This window comes from Rhinolophus ferrumequinum, chromosome 22 (genome assembly GCF_004115265.2).
Source record: "Rhinolophus ferrumequinum isolate MPI-CBG mRhiFer1 chromosome 22, mRhiFer1_v1.p, whole genome shotgun sequence".
In the NCBI taxonomy this organism is placed as follows: domain Eukaryota; kingdom Metazoa; phylum Chordata; class Mammalia; order Chiroptera; family Rhinolophidae; genus Rhinolophus; species Rhinolophus ferrumequinum.
Window position 1 is genome coordinate 6311326 of NC_046305.1, and position 21337 is coordinate 6332662.

Here is a 21337-nt window from a genome sequence, read left to right on the forward strand (position 1 = left end):
TGCAATGGACCCACATGCCCCCTAGAAATGGGGTTTTAAAGGTAAATTTGATCCGGCACATGGAGAGAGAAAAAAAAAGCATTTGGTGACTGTCAAGGCTTTAATAAAAATATCCATCCCTCCCAGTGTCAATAGGCCGCTACGTAGGGACTGTAGCTCAGCTGGTAAATGCGTCACGCTCTGAGTCTAGTTCAACTATCTTGTCTGTACATATCATGGGGCACGAGAGAACTGACTGAGGATCCAGATCAATCCATTCGCACATGAGGAAACAATGCAGCTGAAGTAAAATGAAAGAAGAGCTTTTTAGAAGTTTTAACTTTTTCGTGCCATCACACTATCTTCTATATCCCAGGCAGTGAAAAGATGTATTTGTGTAGTGAATTAATGAGTTAGGAATCTATGTAGGGGTGGTATGCATGTATCTGTAGACAGATAATGACTCCATCGCATTATTTCCCACAGTGCAGTTTGTTGTGGCCATTTGTTTGTTTTACTGAGAGATGAGCTGAATTCTTCTGAGGTAAAATGAGAGTCCGAGCTTGTTCCAAAGAAGCCCAGCCAATGAGATTTCTTAAAAAGTCAGCTGAGTGTGTTTGAAACCTGCCACCCAAAGTGTTCAGCTCTTCCCTAAGAAAGTGAGCGAGAGTTCTGCCTGTTTGTGGACCAAATTAGCAACCCAAACCTCAGAAATGTTAGTGAACATTCTTTCCAAGTCCGTTCAGCAGAGTGCAGGCCGCTGGACACATTCAGAAGCCCTTGCCGTGAGGTGCGCATCACGCATCACACAGGCATGACGTCAGCACATGCTTTCAGGCAGGGATTCCTGTACTCGGGAGCCGCTCCAGGACCACGAGGAAGCAGGGATTGCAAGAAACAAGATTCCAAGCCCTCAGTGCCCGTGTCCAGCAGCGGTCTGGTTTCCGCACCCTTCTCCCTCTGCTTGACTTCCAGAAGGTTCCAGGGTTCTCCCAGGCCTCCCTGCGTTCTAGTACTCCTTAGCACCCCACACCTTGGCTGTAGTTGACTTTTTTTTAATTTTTTTTTTTTTTTTACCTTTCTTACAAATGAGCAGAGGTCCAATCAGCCCAGAGTTGAAGTCCTGTATCAGATTGTCATAGGAGTAATAGACATATGTGAGGCACGGCGGGTCGTCGGGGGTGGGCCCGCTGTCCTCACTGATATGCCACTCGTAGGTGTGCTCGTGGCCCGGAGCAACTGCGTCATCCATCTTCTCCGCGGGGCACGTGTGGTCAGGGTAGGAAGCACCTGGAGAAGGAAAAGCCATGAAGACGTCTGCACAGTTGGCGAGCACCGCCCGCCTTTTCATACTCTCCAGGGGAACATGACTTCTCCATAGAGATACATGTGCCTTTCCATAATGGACCTCTGTTATTTGGAAAGATTCATATATGTCCCCTTCCACATCTACATAATTATAAAGGCCTCCAGTCCATGGTGATTTGAAGTGAATAGGCAACGTTACTAGTGCATTATTTAAGGTTTCGCAAGTTAATTTTCCAGGGTCTCTAAATAACTATTATTTCAATATAATCAGAGACTTGAATCACTTTTGATCAGTAAATCATCTCAGATCATGACAGGGGGTTATATTTTCTCTGCGGTCCTTGACAAGACATCTTATATTTAACCCCCTATTAGCATGGGCTATAACTATGCTCAGAGCTGTTTACGTATTGTTTTGTTTTGATCTGTAAGTACTTCAAATCTTCTTTCCAACTGCTGCCACCCTCAGCCCTGTTTTATTACTTTATCATATTGCTTTATCCACCATCTGCCGATCCCAACTCTTTCCCCAGAGGCTTAGAAGCTAGCTTCTATATGCAGTCTAGTTGTCTAGTGAGTGTGAAATGTGTCTACCCTCCGACGTTGAGATGTTTTACTTCTGTCCTTTGTGTTCCCAAATACCCACCATTAACACTTTTATGTACACTCATCATTTTCTGCTAGTGGGAGAGGGGTAGGATGTAGAAATTGGTCTTCCATACTGAAGAGAGGGAACTGACATTCTGAAGATTTTTAAAAAGTGCAGAGGATTGGGTGGGGCTTTCAACAATGAAAGGAAGAAGTGGCCAGTGATGGAGCAAGTGAGGTCAGGAAGGGAGAGGCCAGTGTCATCGATGGCCATGTAGGATGGGCAGCTTCCCTGTCTGGGGCATGTCTCATTTAACTGGGTGAAAGTTACACCATCATCAGCTGGTGCCAGAATTTCTCTTTGGGATACAACTATCTTTATTTGGTACAACAGCTTGATAAATTCCTTGAGGTGAAGGTGAGACCGTCAGAGCAGAGTGTGGATACAGGCAGACAATAAGGATCAAAAAAAAAAAAAGAAGAAGCTAAAATGTTTTACATGATGAGGCAAAAGGCAGTGGAAAATATTCTTACTGAAGTAACTACTTTTTGAAACCAGAAATGCTTAAATTTTGTCCTTCTCTTCCCTTTTCCTGTTCCTTTTCTTCTCGTTATTCCAATCTTTCTCTCTAGATATAGATATAGATATAGATATAATCGTCCCCCCTTCCTTTTACCATCTTTATCGAGTTATAAATTATATACAATAAAGTCCACCAATTTTAAGTGTACTATTTGTGGTGAGATTTGACAAAAGTATCCAGTCCTATAGCTACCATCACGTCAAGGTACAGACCAGCTCCCTCCATCACTCCCAAATGTCCGTCACTCATGGTCAATACCTTCCCACCCTCTAGGCCCAGACAGCCATGGATCTGCTTTCTGTCACTATATTTTGTTTTCTTATAATGCCATAAAAATGGAAAAGCCCCTTTTAGTTGATTAGTTTTAGTAAGGTATATCTTGTTTTATCCTTTACTTTTTGCTTATCTTGCCTTTGATTGAAAGTAGATGTCTTGAGTTCAGCACACAGTTGGGTGTTGCTTTTTATCCAATCTTACAATCTCTTTCTTGGTTATAGGGTTCTTCCCATTTGCTCTTCATATTATTGGTACGGGTGGGTTTATACCACACTGCTATTGTTTTCTATTTGTCCATGTGGTCTTTGCTTTTTTTTTCTCTTCTTTCCTGCTTTCTTTTGGATTACTTGAGTATTTTTTGATTCCTTTTTATCTCCACTACTGGCTATTTTCCTTGCTTTGTTTCCTACCCTGTAAACAGAATGAGCCCGTAAAACCTCAGATTTCTTTGCCATGGTCCTGTTTAAAACCCTGACAGTGGCTTCTTATTTCCCAAAATCTGTAACAGGAACCACAAGTCCAGGTATGACCTACCTGTACTTCTCTCTCCATTCTCGTCTTGTGGGACTCTTTCCCTTGTATATTATGTGTCAGTCACTCGAGCCTTTTTAGTTCCCTGGACATGCCAGTTCCAGCCTCCCTTAGGGTCTTTGCCGATACTATTCCCTCTGCCTAGAGTGCTCTGCCTCCCTTTCTTCCTCTGGATAAATGCGAGCTCATCCTTCAGATGTCACCTGAATGCAAGCTTATCACAGTTTATAATTAAGTATGTATGATGTTATATGATTCAATTCTTTTTGTCCTACTCGATAAGAATGATTTGCACCCTGCACATATCTTAGCATCTCTGGTGCTTTTCACAGTACCTGGCACAGGCAAGATGCTCAGGGAATGTTTATGGAAACCTTAGGATGTGAGGTCCTGTGGGCTAGAACCACGGTCATCAAGTCTTAGCTCATGGGTGTGTTTTGTTAGGATTTCCTGATATTAAAACAGATTAAATTCCAACAATAATACTATGGAGATAGCATATAAGAACCTGGATTGCTGGTTCCTCTTAAAAAACAAACAAACCCTGGAGATCTGGTGACACTGGACCAAACTCTTGCATAGAATTTGGCTGGACCTGAGTCCTCACGCCCCCTTCAGATAGGACACTGGCTCTCTGATCACCAGTCCCTATGGACTTATTTTGTTCTTGAATTGCCCTCCTGGATACTGTAGGTATCTGAGTTTGTGACCCTTGTGCTAGTAAAAGGCTTAACATGGGATTCTGTTGTATCTTTTCCCCAAAAGATAGTTTGATATTGATCACCAATGTTTACCATAGGCCGAACTTTCACTCTGTTGATAAAAAAGGATTTGAGTGTTAAAATTATCGGGAGCTGAAAAATATTAAAAGCTTCAGTAACTTCCAGTGAGTAATACTGTTCCAATCTAAATAAAAAAGAAAAAAGCGTTTATGAAGAAGAGCCTCTGCTACTAAACAGGAAGGATTAGCTCTGTAAAGTTGCCAAACAGTGCAGGCAGGAGTGATATGGAGAGCTGTCCTCGGGCCAGACCTTATCTGTTGTTTGGAACTTGGGTAGCAAGTTGCTGGCCAGCTCTGTCTCAAATTGAGCAAGCCGGCCCGTAGTCAATGCTTCATACTTTGTGGCCTTGAAAAGTTAAAAAATGATGTTTCTGAACATGACGCTTGCACTGTTCCAACTGTTAAAACAGCACAGGGGATCCCTATCATAGAAAACAGCATTCCTTCCAGTGCCTTCACAAACGCTCAAAAGGACAAGACGTAATATTCTTTGTAGGGTGAGAGAGCACTTTCAACTTCTTCCTCTCTTTGGGTAAGTGTGTGCCCATCCCTCAGGTATCAGCTTAAATGTCAGCTTACTCATTCCCTGATCTCTGATTATATGTATAACCCGATATAGGTATGTGTACGTATGCATATCATCTATACAATATGCAGGTATATATCGTATACCTACAGCATTATATACGTACAGGATTCATCACAGTGTTAATTAAATATTTGGGAGATTGTGTGATTAATGATACTTTCTCCTGTTACACTGTGGGAGAAAGCACGTGAGTTTTGGGGTCAGAACTGGCATTTCTTGGTTGTATCACTTGCTAAGTGTGTGAATTTGGGGAAGTTTCTTAAACCCCTTTTTGCCTCAGTTTTCTCATTCATAACTTACCATAATCCCTTTTCTAGCAATAATAATCATTTTTGATGGGTTATGAGGACCAGGCACCTAACCAGTGCTTGTGGCAACCTGTTATTTCCTTTCCCAGCCATTTTACAATTCATACAGCCTCTTTCCTCATATCTTACTTCTGATAAGATGTATCTAAAGTGTTCTTGAGTTCTCTGAACACACGTGAGGGAGACTGAGGTGGTGCTCTATTCTAAAGGTGGTAAAAACTGGTAATAAGATTAAGTAACGGCTCACAATCACCAGTGAAATTCATAAATTTCAGAGCAAGGGAAAATAACATGTGGTGTCTACTTTCTAATCGAGCCCACAGTCCCTCAGTTTGCTGCAGTCACCACCACCACCACCATCATCATCATCACCATCTAAGTTCCAGGCTCTGTGCTAGGTGCCAGGGCACAAATGTAGAGAAGGAGCCTGAGACCCTGGGGGGTTCACAGCCCAGTTAACAGTAGGGTACCTGCTGGTGCCCTAATTGTGATGGATTTCACCTCTAGATTTCTTCTAGGGCCACTTCAGTGGGGACGCCACAATTAGACACATTATCCATCTGTAAGGAGAACCAACCAATATAAATATCTAAGAATCACCTAGCAGGCTGTAACACGTGCTAGACAGAGGAGGGTGACTGATTTCCTGATAATATCAGACTTCTTTTTAAATGCTCAAGGTTTCATATGCAGGCTTATTGGAACGCATAGTGGTTTTTCAATGTCCACCTAGTTGACCAAAGTAAATTCCCGAGAATTTCACATTTGTGTGTTAAATATAAGATAAATTCCAAATGATTGAATGAATGATTTTCATCAATCTACAAAAGGTGAATTATGGGTGTCTTGAAACAAATAGTAAACCATATAGATTTGTACAAGGGGCTAGATCCTGTAATTATACCGAGGGAAGATTACTAATAAGATAGTTTGGGGACCATTTTATCAATGCTTTTTTTCTTTTCACTTCAAAGTATTTTATTTTACCTTTGGAATAAAATAGGCATGTTGTATCTGATTTTGCAACCTACATAATATGAGGCATGAGCTATAAACAGCTAATATTTAGGGGAAGCATTTATGAAATGCAGTTTTGGTAAATCTAACTTTGACTTTGGAATCACAATCAGTTAAAACTCCTAACTAAAAAGAGGAGAAAGGGACCGGAAAGACGACTGGGCTGGAGCACAAAAAGCCCTTGTTCGGTCAGTTCTTTACATGAAGGTAGCCCTTCATTTTGTATTTCTTCAGTTCCCTTCACTTCCTGCCCAGTCCATAGTCAGCTTTGTAATGTGTTTACTCTTGTCTTGATGAACTAATTATTTGCCAAAAGGCTGTCAGTGGATTTCTGTTTGTTTGTTTCAAATGTAAAATCTTGCTTACCAGCTTTGGGAAAGTGAAATTCCACAAAGAGCCACTTTGGTCCACCCTTGGGGTGTTCCTTTGTGAAATCCTCCCTTGTTGCTTCTGTTTTTGAACAGTTCTTTTCCTCTCCATTTAATAAACTCAGGGAATGCTTCAGTGCCCATGTAAAGATTGAGAACATTCTTTTAGACACCATGACTTAGGTGATAGACAAATTAGAATGTTGATGTTTCCTCAAGCACCTGGTGCCACTCCTGGGGCGCTCAAGTCCCTTTTGGAGGGGAGTCTGCGCTTTTGAGATGAATGAGAATTATTATATGAGCCATTATCGTTTGTTCCAGGTATTGATCAGATACTCAAAGAACTTTCTATGTAAGGCCAAACTATTCAGATGAAAAGTGGAAAATGCAATTGCCTACGTCATGTCAAACACTGGAACGCTTGTGGGGAAAACGTAGGAGACTAAGTTTTCATGTAGAGAATTTGGCAATACTTAGATGCCAAGAATGATCTCTGGTGGAAGCTTTACTTCTTAATTTTATATTCAGACAGTTGGCTTACCAGCAGACTGCGGAACATTCTAGAACTCATTTTGTGATCTAGTACTTATAACACAACTCACACACTTAAAATAGGAGAATATAAATCAAACCAAAGGACAATAGTAAGATTCACTCTGATACAAATGTTTGAAGGTAACTGTACAAAGAACTTCAATGATCTCAATGGACAACAAAATTTGCTTGAAGGTTCAGCATTATGGTCAGTCAGTGCATGTTAGTTACAGAGTTTCTGAAATTTGAGCCTCAAATCAAAACTTTTAGTGATCACGAGTTTTAAAATGATTAGGTACAGTTGTGGTTGCAGCTTAAACATCCTCCTCTGAAATTCATTTCTGAAGGAAATGTTTTTGTAACAGTTTTACAAATCACCATTTGTCCGTCCTGTCAAAAGGGTAACTCATCGCTGCCCTCTGGACCACCAATGTTTCTTTCAGGCACACCTGGGGAGGGGTGCCTCTGGGAGCAGTCGGGAAACACCAGCCTACAACTTGGTGTTTGTGTCAGATGCTGCCAATTTATGGAGGAAAGGCCAGCGTGAGACTTCCATACTGAGTACAGTAACGCCTTTCCTGGCCAGACTTCCACCCATCTCCTAACCATAGCATAACCAAAACTTCAAAAAGCAACAAGCCTCATGGGTAATGTCAGTTAGAGAATTATGTGCAAAACCCACGAATGAAAGGTCAGTGTCTTTCCCGGTAAATAATACCATGGACAGCATATAGGTTTTCATTTAGATTCTGTTTACTCTTAGACTGTATACAGTTTTCACATGTGTGGATATCTGTAAAATCTCACAGAATGGTTTAGAAAGGAATTAGAATTTTGCTTCTCATCCTCTGTTTTAAAAGGGTCTGGGAAGTATAACGTTTAGAAAAAAATATACCCAGAGTGATTAAAAGAAAATGTCTTAGACACTTAAAGAAGTAAACCTCAAACTATTTGGAAAATATAATTATTCAAAATGACTCGTTCCTTATGTACTATGGATAACTGAGGTTTGCTGTGCAAGTTTACTTCATTCTGGCATCTAAGTTCTACGGGAGAGTTTTATTTCATTCGAGTAGAAATAAAATGATGAGCGCTATCCAAGGTCTAGGCTTTCATTCAATCTAAGCTTCTGAGAAATAAAATGTAGCGCCTTCACTAAATAGCCATGAAATAACTATAGCAACAACACCTCTCATTATTGTGTGCCAACGTACATATATTATGACTAATCCTTGCAATAGCATGGCATGGGAAGAATTGCGGTCCCTATTTTACAGACACACAACTGAGTGTTAGTGGTAAAGGAAATTGCCAAGGTGTACATAAGGTTCAAATCCAGGACATTCTGTCTCTAACGCCAGCATTCTTTCCATGGCTATCTTTTCCTTCTAGCGGGTGAGAGAAGATCCCCAAATCCGTGGCGGGGCTCAAGCGTTAACTCCCAGATAAGGAGGATTGCTGTCTAGGTTGGCTCATTCACTGGTTAGAGGGGGCGGCCTCATGGGCAGGGACTGAGTCCTCTCTGCAGCCTGTTCTGTCGTCTCCCACCATCCATCTCTCAAATACCTATCTACCTCTGAGGTAAAGAAATCTAGATTCTCATGGTAGCTGGCTCAGCATGTAGTTCGTTTATCTCCACTCCTGAAAAAATAATTCAAACCCCCGGGGGAGGCTATGCATGAGGCTCCCTCAGACCTGAAGGAGATAATGTGTTTTAATGCAAAGGGCACAATAAAATGAACAGAAGGCTTGTCTTTTGCCATAAGGGATACTCTTTCTGTATTTACCAGGTCTGCGCCTCATTTCCAAGACAGAATTTGACTTTCCCCACCAATCTGTATTTACCTTTCTCAGACTCGTGGAGCTGGGCAATAATCAGGTGACCAATGGAAGTGGGAGAGCATTTTAAACAATTGGTCATAAATGATGGCTGGCTGTGGGGTGTGGGGACGAATAAACAGTAAAGGAAGGGGACTCATGTTGCAAGGTCCACTTCCTGTGCAAACAAGGTTCACTTCCTGTGCAAACAGCGCAGCGTGAGATACAAAGTCCACACCACTTACTCCTCCCACGGTGGAAGTGGAACCTGCATGGACCATGTTGAGTCGCTCTGGCACTGCGGGGCGGAGCTCCTGACAGTCACCCGGAAGGCTCCTACGTGGGTTACGTGCTCGTTCTGTGGCACCATATGATTTTAGGAACATGGGAAAGACTCCTGTGCATGCTCCCTCACCCAGAGTTCGGCAGATTGGCTCTTTAAGATGCCTGAAATTTTACAGTTAATGCTCCATTGTTTTGCCTCAAGGCAAAGATTAAATACTAACACAAACGCTCCGGCGGGAGGCAGGTCACTGACCTATTATCAGTCGTGTATGTCTCAGGCGGAATGAGTGTCACAGTCGTTTACACAGGAAACAGGAAATGTAAAAGTCACGTTCTAATCCATAAATTGTCAAAGATTACGTTATCTGGAAACGTTTCTAAACATTTTAATGGAGATATCATTGATATGTAACATTATAATTTGGACACATTTTGATTGAAGAATCACCTTTACCATCATAGCTCATTTATCAAGGGCTTATCATATGCTAGGCATTGTTCTAAGTTTTCATGACTGCAAACCTGTATGAGGCAGGTATGATTGTTGTTCCCATTTTACAGATGAGAAAGGTGAAGCACTGAGAGGTTAAGCAGTCACAGTTAGTAAGAGTCTGAGGCAGGGTTTGCACCAGGCAGTCTAGTTCCAGAAACTGCTCTGTAAACCACTCTCCTACTCAGTTACTCTCTTCCAAGGTGTGATGGCTGGAAACATATGGTAGAAAGAAGATTTGGGAGTCGTGGAAGGTCTAAAGTTAGTCTTAAATATTATTATACCAACATCCATTACAATATGGATACTATTTTCTTATATCAGTTCCTCCCAGGGCTCTACTCTGCTTATTGTGATCTGAACATCAGCATAATGGAAATAATCAGAACAATATCAACAAAGGCGCGTATTGTCCTGTGGCTAATGTGGTCACTTTTATCCACGTCACCTTCATGGTCTCACGTCATCATCATCATTGCTGTCTCATTCATTGGGGGCTTACCGGGTTCCAGGAGCGATGCTTACTATACTGCCTGCATGATCTCATTTAATCTCAAAGCCCCCTTATGGACTAGGTATAACGATTCCCACCTTACGGACGAGAAAACTGAGGCTCAGGGATGCTAGGGTCATAGAACCAGCAATGACACGGCTGGAACTTGAACCTAAGTCTGTCTTCAAAGCTGATGTTCTTAACCACTTCACTATGTCCAAAATTGTAATACTACTTATTAAGTGTCATCTATGCCATAAGTGTCATCTATGCCATCTATCCCAGTGTCAGGCTCATCCTATGTCACTATTTCAAATGATGGCTGGAGGTCCAAATCCAGCCATCTCCCATTTCTTTGCACATAAAATGTTATTGGGGTGCAGCCCTGCTCATTCATTTACAGACATATTACCTTTGGCTGCTTTTGTACTCAAAGGTAGAGTCGAGTAGTTGCAACAGAGATCCCATGGCCCACAAAACCAAAAATAATATACTTTCTGGTTCTTCACAGAAAAGTTTGCAGACCCTGCCTTAAACCATCTTACAGTGTGTGTATGACTATTCTCGTTTTACAGATGAACGTATTGGAATTCAGAGAGATTAGGTAACTTGCCCACTCAACTATTTTTTTTATTCGCAACTTTTTATTTTAAAATATTTACATCTACTGTAAAGTTGAAGTATCATACAATAAACACCTATAAACTCTTTACTTAGATTCACCAGTTAACATTTTTTCACATTTGCTTTTTTTCTATGTTTAAATATATAACATTTTGTTGAACTATTTGAAAATAAGTTGCTGATACCATAATACTTTACCCCTAAACATTTCAGTCTGCACCTTCTAAGACATCTCCCCGCAAAAAGAATAGAGACAGCCCCCTTTATAATTACAATACCATTATAATACCTAATAAAATTAACAGTTTTATAATATAAGCCATACCCAGCCCCTATTCTAATTTCCCAATTGTTTTCAAAATGTCTTGGGTAAATTTTTATTTCATCCAGCTATTAAAGAACAAGAACCTAGTGAAAAACTGAGGTCTAGATGATTCCAGAACTTTTTCATTTCCTCTCTGAAACTTACAAAGGCAACGATTTTTATAACGATTAGTTGTAGGACAGGAGAGTTCTCTGACATGTGGTTAATAATATGGTTTGTAATGTTTGCCACTGGTGTTAAGGAGTTGTACATTACTTGTTGGAGGGATATGAAACTCCTCTTACCTTCTGAGAATTTACTGTACTGAATTCCTTGAGGGTGGATGCTTACGGGCTTGTCTGCCTTATTTTTAAAGTGAACTTTCATGATGTCTCCAACTTCAGCATATAAAGTAGGCCCAAGAAGTCCTATGGAAGCAAAGATTTAAACTACGTCAGGATCAACAAAAACAGAGCTGCAAAGCAAAACAAACAAAACAAACAAAAAACACTGTGCGGAAAACCACGGGAGCAATTGCTGTTGTTCCTCCAAGAGCTGAGGTCCCCATGCTCATTTTCAATCTAGAAGGTTTAGCCAGCTCATTAACTCTACATTACACGCAGTCAGACAAGGACAGGAAGGTAGAAACACTTGGCTTGGGCCCAAAGCAAATCAAGAGAGTAGGAGAAATTGTTCTGATCACGTCCACCCTTGCTGACGCACTGTCATTCTTTAGAAACTATCCACCGTCTTTGGTCAAGAAAAGGACGTTCACTTTTGATTGTCCAGGGTGCTGGGAGGGAGGGTGACTGGCGACTTTCCATCTCCCTGGGGTGGGAGACCTCGGGGCCCTAAATGAAGGGAGGGAGCACATCACCCAGTTCTCTGTTCCAGAGGCAAGTTCAAAGTCCCTGAGGCAGGAGAGAGCTGAGGTATCCAAAGGACACTAAGAAAACAGCCTGGGCAGAGTGAGAAGAGCCGGGGGTGGGGGTAGGTCACGTCCGCCCCTCCCATCCGCAGTAAGGACTCTGGATTTTCTTCTAAGAGGAATGGAAAAGCACAGGTGCTTTGTGCAGCAGAGAGACAGGGTCTGACATGTTTTAAGAGTTCACCCTAAAAAAACCCCAAAAGACAAAAAATTCATCCTAGCTGCTGTGTAGGGACAAGAGTGGAAGCCTGAGACTGAGTGGTGTAGACGAGACATGGGGCCAGTGAAGAGGCGAGAAGGGGTGGATTCTGGACACGCTGAAGGTAGAGCCAGCAGGATTTGCTGACAGGTTGGATGTGGCACGTGAGAGTGACAAGTCAAGGATGACCCTGAGGTTTTTGATCTGAGCAACTGGATAAATAATGTTATCAGTTACTTCAGTGGGGAACGCAGCGGGGACAGTGGGTGAGGGGTGCAGAAACTAAGAGGACAATTTCGCTTACTGCCGGCCAGGCGCTGTGCCAGGTCCTGGGGCCACAGGGATAAATCAGACAGTCCTTGACCTCAAGGAGCTTCCCAGCTACTTTGGAGATAGACATATGGGAGGAGCTTGTGCTGAGCTACGGGGAAAATGCTACAGGGGCAGAGCAGATGGGGGCCAGCTCCGCCTGGGGAGTTCGGGGAAGTGTTGATATCTGAGTCAGAATTTTGAAGAATCACATTTTGAATTTCCCAAAGTGTAGCCCTTGGGTTCTCTCTATCAGAATCACCTGGGGTCCAACTTATAGGCTCAGGGACCCCAGCCCCAGTGAACCCAAGTCTCTGCAGGTAGAGTGGGGGAACCTGCATTGTTAGCATATGTTCTTGTGTGATGCTGAGGTCCTTTAAAGCTAGAAGACCTGTCAACAAAAACCCCACTTCAGACAAGTGACGGAACTGCCGGCCCCACTTCCAAACCACCCGTAAGCTCTGTGCTGTAAGAATCACCGGAGCAGACGGCAGTTCGGCAGTGATGGAGTTCGTCCGGCATTCCTTGGCAGTCGTGACGATAATTATAATCGTAGGCCTTCCACTTATTGTCCCTCTCAATATGTTTGAGCACTGTAGGTTCTTACATTAATCCCTCCAACAAATCTTTAAGGTAGATATTATGATCCTCATTTTACAGATGAAGGAGCTGAGCCTCAGAGCATTTGCATATCTTACCCAATTTTATACAGCAAATGAAGATGCAGACCCATGGTTGACACTTAAATCTGTCTGATTCTAGATCCTGAGCTTCTCACCACGTCTTTATATTGCACCTTGTGGTCATGCATTTATTCATTCAACACATACTAACTGGGTGCCCACGATATCCTAGAGGTCCAAACTGCAGTGGTGAGTAAAACAGATGCTGTCTCCGTGTTTATAAAGCTTCTGAAGGGAGCAGGGAGGGTGTCTTGGCCAAGGTCAGCCAGTGATTGGGTGGCAGGGCTGGGACTGGAACTCCGCTCTGGACTCCTGAACCAAAGCTTTCTCTGTCACTTCCTGCAGGGCAGGTTCAGACCCCCACTTTCCTGGAATAGCCCCAATGTCAACAACACCATTTTTGACTCCTGACCACCTCTGATCGGTTGGCTGACCCCTCGCTCCTGGCTGCTATGTTCAGTCCTGGCTCCCAGGGCAGCTCTGCTGGCCACTCCCACCTGCCCGGGGTGCCCCTGGTCCCAGCAGGCTGCTGCCTGTGCGGGCACAGTGTGCCCTGCAGTGTGCTGCCCTGTTACCTTGCTTGGTGCATTGGTTGGCATCACATGGCTGCGGGTGCCGGATGCCCTGAATTAAGTCTCCCAAGTTATGTACCCCAATAAGACCTCCTGCTGCAGTGACTATTCGGGGCTATTAGTTAGCCTCCCTTTCTGCTCTTCAGAACTAAGGCAAAACAAAGGAATGTTTTCATACATGCAAATCAAATACCTTCATGCATGAAGAATGTTGTTTGAGCTGCTGTTCAGCTCCTCCATCAGTCAGGTATCCTAAGACCTTTCCTACTCTGTCCCCAGGGGCCCAGAGCCAAACTGGGGGAAGGAGTAGCCTATGCTGGGTTCCACACCAGGAGGGTGGCGCACTGCATATGCCCCATGCCATAGGGGTTTGGAGGTGGGAAGGACAGCAGGGACCAGCGGACCCAGTCCCTGTGGCGAGGGGAACAAAGTGTTACAGAGCACAGGGCGACCCATGGCTGCAGCTTTTTAAAAGCTCCTTCAGGGACAAATGTTTCATAATTTCTTTGAAAAGATGCTGAGACTCAAAACTGGCCCTTTGAAAGCCCAAGACAGAATTGGAAATGAGCACAGCCCGTCCACCTGTCCACACGGCCACCAGCCTCACCGGCCGAGCCCCGCTGCAGTGACGGTGAGGCCCCGACTCCTGCAGCAAAAACAGGTGGGCACGTGGCCGGTTCGGGCTCAGGTACAATCATCCGCAGCAGAGGAGTGGAGCAGGGAAGTGGGGACGGGCCCGTGACACAGAGCTAGGCTGGGCAATGGGGTGTTTCCAGGGCAGCGAGTACTCTCGTCTAGCATCTGAGGCTTCTCCTATCCACCGGCCTGGCCACCTTGTCTCATCTGCTGTCCGGATACGAGCAGGAGTAAGTTACCACCCCTGCCCTTCAGGGGCTTCTCATTAAGCGCCTTTGGGAGTCTGGGAAGAAGCTGCATACAGATGGATGTAAAATGTTGCAGAGCTCATGTAAACCAAATCTGTTGACCTGCACACTCTCGTAATGTTTTAAGTGCACAGGGGTTAACCATAAATCAACTGTCAGGGTTTCCTTCCAATGAATGAGGTTGAATCAGACATCACTACCAAAGATTCTCATCTGAAAGGATTTGGATCCCAGCTCTCTCCTTCCCCAGACTAGCCATGCCTGCTTACTGCTTACCGAATGGTCCTGTCACTCCAGGCAGGTAACCTGCACAACGGCTTACACAGCACAGACCTTCAAATTCAGTGTACTTGGCAAAAGCCACACAGGCAGGGCTCTAAATGTCTGCCCAGTTCTTTGCGCAGGCCTAATGAATATGCTTCCCGGCTCATTTTACCTTCACCCACCTACAAACGCCTTTAATTTGATGGTTCTTAGGTATCTATCACACTAAACTTGGAGGTGGAGCTATGAAAAAGAAGAGCCTGTGACAGAGGACAGGAGATCCTTTAGCTCCCTGCCCACAATGACAAACTGAATTTTATTAGTGACCTTACTGCCTCATCCCTTTACCTGGTCCCCAGGGAAGGTCCTGTCTCTTCTTCCTCAGGCTGACCCAGCTCAAGCTTTCAATCCCATCACTTCCTGTTTCCTCTGACTCTGGCTCTATCGATGATTCTCTCTCAGATGTCTTTACCCTCTCCTTTTGTATTACATTCTTCCTTGGGCACTTGGATATTTTAAGTCACTGTATTCTTTTTTTTATAAAAATTCCAAAATATCCTTAAACCTCTGTTCCCTTCCAGAAGTACCCTGTCTCCTCCCGTGTGGAGCCAAGTTGCAGGAAGGAGTTATTTATCAGTTCGTCCTGCTTCCATTTCTTTATCTCTGTTCACTTCCAATCCACTTCTATTTACCAGGGGAAGTGACACTAGGGGAAGCAGGTTAAGAGAGAGCATTAAATGTCCCAGTCATGTCAGGTCGGCAAAGACCTGGGAAGAAACCACTGGCTCTGGCATCTAGACAGTCGTGGGTGCCCTCTTTTGGGGGTGATTTTAGGGGACTCATATTAGAGCAGATTAGGGAGGGAACGTAAGGAGAGGAAATGGTAAGACAGAGAACGAAATGGACCATTGACATGGGAAATTGGTAGTGAAGGAAAGAGAAACAGGAAAGGCAGGGAGAGGCAAGGGGACATTTTTGCTAGATAGAGGTTAACCGAAACACAGTTGTTTGGTTTTATTGTTGAGTTTTGACTGGAGGGAAGGCTTCGGTCGGGGTAAAACTGAAGACACAGGGAGAACAGAGGAGGCAGGACAGAATAAGCTGCAAGGTGGAAGGATGAGTCCAGCACAAATGACTGGTCTTTACCTGGTTTGGGGGGAGGGATGAGTGAATTATTGACTAGGGGACGCAACTGGAGGGACTTTTTTCTTAATGGCCTCTCTCACTCCCGTGGAGTATGGCACCGTGTTTAAGATCCCCAAACCCATTCAACCTACTTTCCTTGAATAAAGAAGAGATGAGAAAAAAAGGAGAGATTTTCTTTTACAAAGATGATAGCTATTGCATACCTCACACTGAATAAAACAGGAGAAGGGTTGGGGAAGATAAATACAAAAGAACCAGCCATATGCTGCTCCTTTGAATGAGTGCAGGGAGCCAGATGGAAGCAAAAGACCATTTGTGGAGGCTCATTTGCACTCACCAAACTAGACCATAAGCTCCAACAAGGCAGGATAGGCGTCTGTTTTGTCTCTTATGGCGTCCACAGAACCTAGTTCAATGCCCAGCACATAGCACGTGCTTGACAGTAGTTTATTAGATGAATGACTAAAAATGCAAACACTTAAAAGTGGTGTGTTGTTTTTTTTTTTTTTAGCTTTTTAATCAGGTTAAAAACAGCTGGCTTCATGGGCATGTGACCTGTGACCAGTGCAATTGCACTGGGCCCCCTGCTTGGCTTAATCTTTTGCTGTCATTGTTCTGAAATTCTCAATACTATGAATACGGGCCCCCCACATTTTCATTTTGCACAGGGCCCCACTAATTATGTAGCTTGCACTGGTTAAAAGCAACAAAAGCACACATTTCTATAAAATGTCACTAAATGGATATTCTGGATATAAATACCAAATTATTTGTAGAGATTTATCTTTAAATTAAAAAATATATTTCAGGCTTACCTGAATTTCTAGATCGTGGTTTTTCCTTCTTAAAATGTGTTTCATATTCTCTGTAGACAATTTTCTTAAAGGAAGTTGCAAAAGGATTCAAACTGGAAATAAAATACAAAAATTAATTTTTAAGGCGTATATGACATCTACTTCTCACATTACAAAGAAAAAAAAGATCTCTCGTGTCCTCAGAGTTGCATTAGCAGTAACAGTATTTTTAATTGTATTTCAGAAACCCACGGTTTTATGAATATGAATGATAAATGAAGTTAATAAATAATTGTTCTCTTGAAGAATATTCTGCTGTGATAATCATTCTATCACAGTTAAGTCTTCCCAAACTAATCCTGTTACTCAGAATCAATTTTCTAAAAAAGAACCCAAGATCATAAACTTTAGGTTTAGATTCTAACTGATTGAAAATATGACCAAATCCTTTATGAATCAGTATGTGGGCTGTTTTTTAACAGATCCATCGAATACAGTAGTAACTGCTGGGGGCATTGTAAAGATCTGCTGGCTGGGGGACCCTACTTCCGGTCGACAGGCTGGTGATGGCTAATGGAGGAAAAGCCCTGGTATTCTTATTGGGGACAAAGAAACAAGGAAAACTAAGTCTCAGGAAGTTTAAGTAACTTGTCCAAAGAAACTGCTGATAGACGGCAGAGCCAAAATTCAAAAAGGTGAAACCATTGTATTCGTGGTGAAGAATTCAGAGAGGGAGAATGGGATAATTTCCGGTCTTGTTGCTTCTGTGTCTCCAAAGACAGGTACCTCACTCCTCTCCCTGTCTTAAACCCAAAGACGAAGGTAAAAGGCAAGAGAATTGGGGGCATTTCTTACAAATGTCTGAACCAGTTGACCAGACTGACGGTTAAACTTCCTCAGCCAGAGAGCGGCCCAGCTGTGACCAGGGCATGACAGAGCAGGACGCCAGCCCCACTCGCCGGGACTGCTGTGTAGCACAGTGGCCAGGAGAACAGGGTGGGGATTCACTGTCTGAATTTAAATCACGTATTAGTAACTGTATAACCTTGAGAGGTATACTAAAACCATTTGTGCCTAAGGTGCTACAGTTGTGAGATGGGAATCATCGTAAAATCTCCCTGACAGAATCGTTACGAGTAGTAAATAAGTTGATATCTGCACAGGGCATATTGCTGGCACGTCGTAAATATTCAATACATGTTAGAGAGTCATATTTTAAAAGTGTAATAAGAGTTGGTTTTTAGCCTTCAGGTTTTCCCAGAAAGCAGAAAAATCTGTAACAATGGTATTTGTCATAACATTTTAAATATGGGATTCGAGAGCAGTGTTGATAGTTTAGGGAGAATGAAAGAAAGCATGACTAAGTCTTTTTGGAATGGCTGGCTATTAGAAGTAGTGAGTTCTCAGTCACGGGAGGCATTCAAGGAGAAACTAGGCAACCACCTGGTACCGTGTTTCCCCGAAAATAAGACCAGGTCTTATATTACTTTTTGCTCCAAAAGACACATTAGGGCTTATGTTCAGGGGATGTCCTCCTGAAAAATCATGCTAGGGCTTCTTTTCTGGTTAGGTCTTATTTTCAGGGACCATAGTAGCTGTCTTGGTGCTTGGCTGTGGGGGAAAGTAGAAAAGGAAAACACAGCATTTGAAAATGAATTAAAGGACCTCTTAGAGTTCTTAGAGTCCAAGCAGCCTAGGATTCTAGGTGTCGATTTAGTCCCTAATGTGGGATTCCATTTTTATTTTATTTTATTTTTAGTAAAACTGAAAATTTCTCTTCTTCCCCCGCTTCAGATCTTTAAATATAGCTCTAAAGATGATGATGTAAAAGCTTTACTAAGAAAAATTAGTCTTTTGCGTGGAGTAATTTTAATAGAGGGTGTTTCCTAACATATTTCACTGCATATATTGTGTGTACATACTGAGGTGTATCTGTTTTGATTTTGAACAGTTGAATTGCTATTGGAAAATAACCCGAACAGAAAGTTAAAAATGATAGGAATTCAAATAATGTGCATGATGAATTTTCCATTTGTGAGGATTCCTTAAAGATGATTTATTTGTGGTAAAAGTCATATAATGCTAGAGCCCTGGATGGAAAATCTTTTTTTTCAATATCTGTTACTACATGCGTGTAAGTGATTTCCTTAGGGAAATTGTCAAAATCCTTACTTTAGACCTGGAGCAAGAATAATAGAAACATTTCACCTCTAAAAGGCACTGTCTTGCTAATGTTAGATGAAATAAAATGAAAGATCTTCGTGCTAAAAAACACACTTCGCCAAAAGATGGCATCATCTGTGTTAGTTTCCTATAGTGAGTATCCTACAGCTCTAGGTGCTAGACAATTTCGAATAAGTTCTTCATTTAAGAAGGTTAGACTTTTCACATGAAAGTACTAGAGAGAAATGACATGATTTGAGGCTCAAAAATATTGCGAGTTGTCTGGGGTCTCATTCTGTGGTTTTGACTCAATAATTGACACCCGAGGAATGGCTCTTCCTAGAATTCTGGAAACTCAGCCACAGAGTAAGAGGACGGGATGATCCATCGTGGCTCCCTACAGACTCACCATTTGAATCAGGCTTTTGTCCTGGGTGATTCTGCCTCCAGTTTCCTGCATGTTTTTTTCCGTGTTAACTATAGAAGAAAGACCAAACTTCCAAGCATAAACACAGCAGGCCACAGGAAAGCCAGCAACCAAATTAGTTCTACTCAGGAGCAGGAACTATTAGTGTTGGAAGGACTGTTATTTTCCTTGGGGTTTTAGTTCTTGGCAGTTCCCTAAGGGACCTAGATTATCACCTTGAAATGCAATATTTAAAATGATTTTTTTAAAAGAAGGACTTCTTATTATTACAATACCAAGAGAGTACGCAAATGCCCTCCAAAATAACCCAGTTACAAAGAAAACTTTAAAAGGGTTAATGTTATATGGTAAGAGGCTCTTACAATATTTCTTGGTAGATCGGTTTGTAATTGTAAGAGAGGAACTCATCTTTCACAATCCTTGAAAGTGCAATGCTAAGTTTTTAAAAATTGAGTCACACTAAGCGGCTTACTATTAAAACAAGTCAAAATATAACCAACTGGAAATGTTGAGTAGATCCTATAATTTGTCTCGTTTCTGGAAAGTTTTATTTTCAGCCTTTCAATTAGGAAAAATAGTTTGCTACTCAAAGATAGCGTTCTATTATGTAAACCTCCTCTTATTTACAGATGCCTTTCAATAGCGACCCCACCAAAATAGCCAGGGTAGACCATGTCCCAGGAAGTGATTAAGTATGGGAGAAGAGTCACATGAAACAGGAAAAGAATGAAAGAACAAAAATGGTGCATTTTTATAGACTGATGATGTTTTGAAAGTCATTTACATATAAGAAAACATCAAAATTATGGCAACTATTTATTGAATAACCTGCTTATAATAAAGTACGAGGTGTACATCTTTAGTTTTAGAAGATGAAGCTACGTCCAAAGTGGAATAAAGGATCTGTAACTAGAAGTTCCATAAAAAGGCTAGACTACTAAAAACCTGGAACAGGAGTTTGCAGAAAGGCTAATGAGGGAGTGTGGGCGCCTGGTGCTGTTGAATGAATCGATACAGCAAACCAACAATGACTCACACTAACAAGACTGTGTTAACAACAAATTCTTGCAAGCAGCATCCCGCCAGTCAAACTGAGTATTTTCTACATCCTCAGAATGATCCACTAATCTTGGAGGCAACGTTAGCACCTACCAAGTTTATTTTACTCGTTATCCCCTTCTATTAATTCTGTTCACTTACCTGATGTTAAAAAACAAACAAACCAAAAAAACCCGTGGAGTTGCGAAGGGAATGGTCTCTAAAGGGCTCAGATCACGCTCCCCGAGAAGCCCCCGTGGCCCCCACACCTGCCGTACCTCTGGTTGGCGGGCTCAGGGCGGTAGTTCCAGATGATTCCTTCAGCGACCACGTAGAACTGCCTCAGCGGCGCGGCTTGGGCGCCCAGGCTCCCCGCGCCTGCCCAGCTGCCGCCCAGGACCACCAGGACCCAGAGGCCGGGGCAGCCTGCGAACATGGTTCCTTTCGAGCTCCTGCCCCCCGCCTCCACCCCGGGACCTGGGCGGGGCTCCCCGCAGCCGCGATCGCCCCCGGTGCCGCCGGGGGTCTGCTGACCCAGCTGCAGTGAGCGCCGGGAGGCTGCGGGTGGCAGTGTCCTCCTTCCCGGCGGCTCCCCCGCGCCGCTGCAGCCTGGGGCTGTCCCCGCCTCCCAGGGCCTCTCCAGCCATTGGGTTGGCTGCATCACTGCCCCGGTGACAAGAGGTATTGGGGAGAGGAAGCAGATTCGGGGCTGTTTTACTACAGGCGAAGACGGGGCCGAGCTCAGAGGCTGTGCGCAGGTGGGCAGTGCCCAGGGATTCCCAAACCTCGGGCAGAGCTGTGTTCCAGGCCTTCCACGCGCTGTGCCGCGGCCCCCGCAGCCCCTCACCGCCCTCCGTGAGACCTCACACTGCCACGCCAGTGTCTCCATCTGAGGGAAAGGGCGTGATGGACTGTTACTGGCTCAGAAACATGTTTTCAGGTGGTGAGGAGGCCGGGCCGCCGACCTGCGCCACTTGACCGACTCCCAGGCGGCACAGTTCCCTCTAGATCAGGGCCTGCGGCCACTGAGGCTGCAGCGCAGAGCAGGGGGCT

At 43.4% G+C, this 21337-nt stretch overlaps 1 protein-coding gene across 3 annotated transcripts in view; it reads right to left on the reverse strand.

The window, feature by feature from the left end:
• The window catches only part of F5 (coagulation factor V), a 58397-nt gene extending 37500 nt beyond the window's left edge, over positions 1–20897 (reverse strand). For 2 of the 3 annotated variants that reach the window (XM_033092408.1, XM_033092407.1), the window contains exons 1-4: positions 20563–20897; positions 16678–16769; positions 11183–11305; positions 1057–1269 (exon numbers count right to left, since the gene is read on the reverse strand). In XM_033092408.1, coding sequence (XP_032948299.1) covers positions 1057–1269; positions 11183–11305; positions 16678–16769; positions 20563–20720 — 586 coding nt within the window. In that variant the 5' untranslated portion in view covers positions 20721–20897. The remainder of the gene's footprint in view (positions 1–1056; positions 1270–11182; positions 11306–16677; positions 16770–20562) is intronic. The other variant, XM_033092409.1, reaches the window with a different exon arrangement.
• Between the last annotated feature and the right edge of the window lie 440 nt (positions 20898–21337).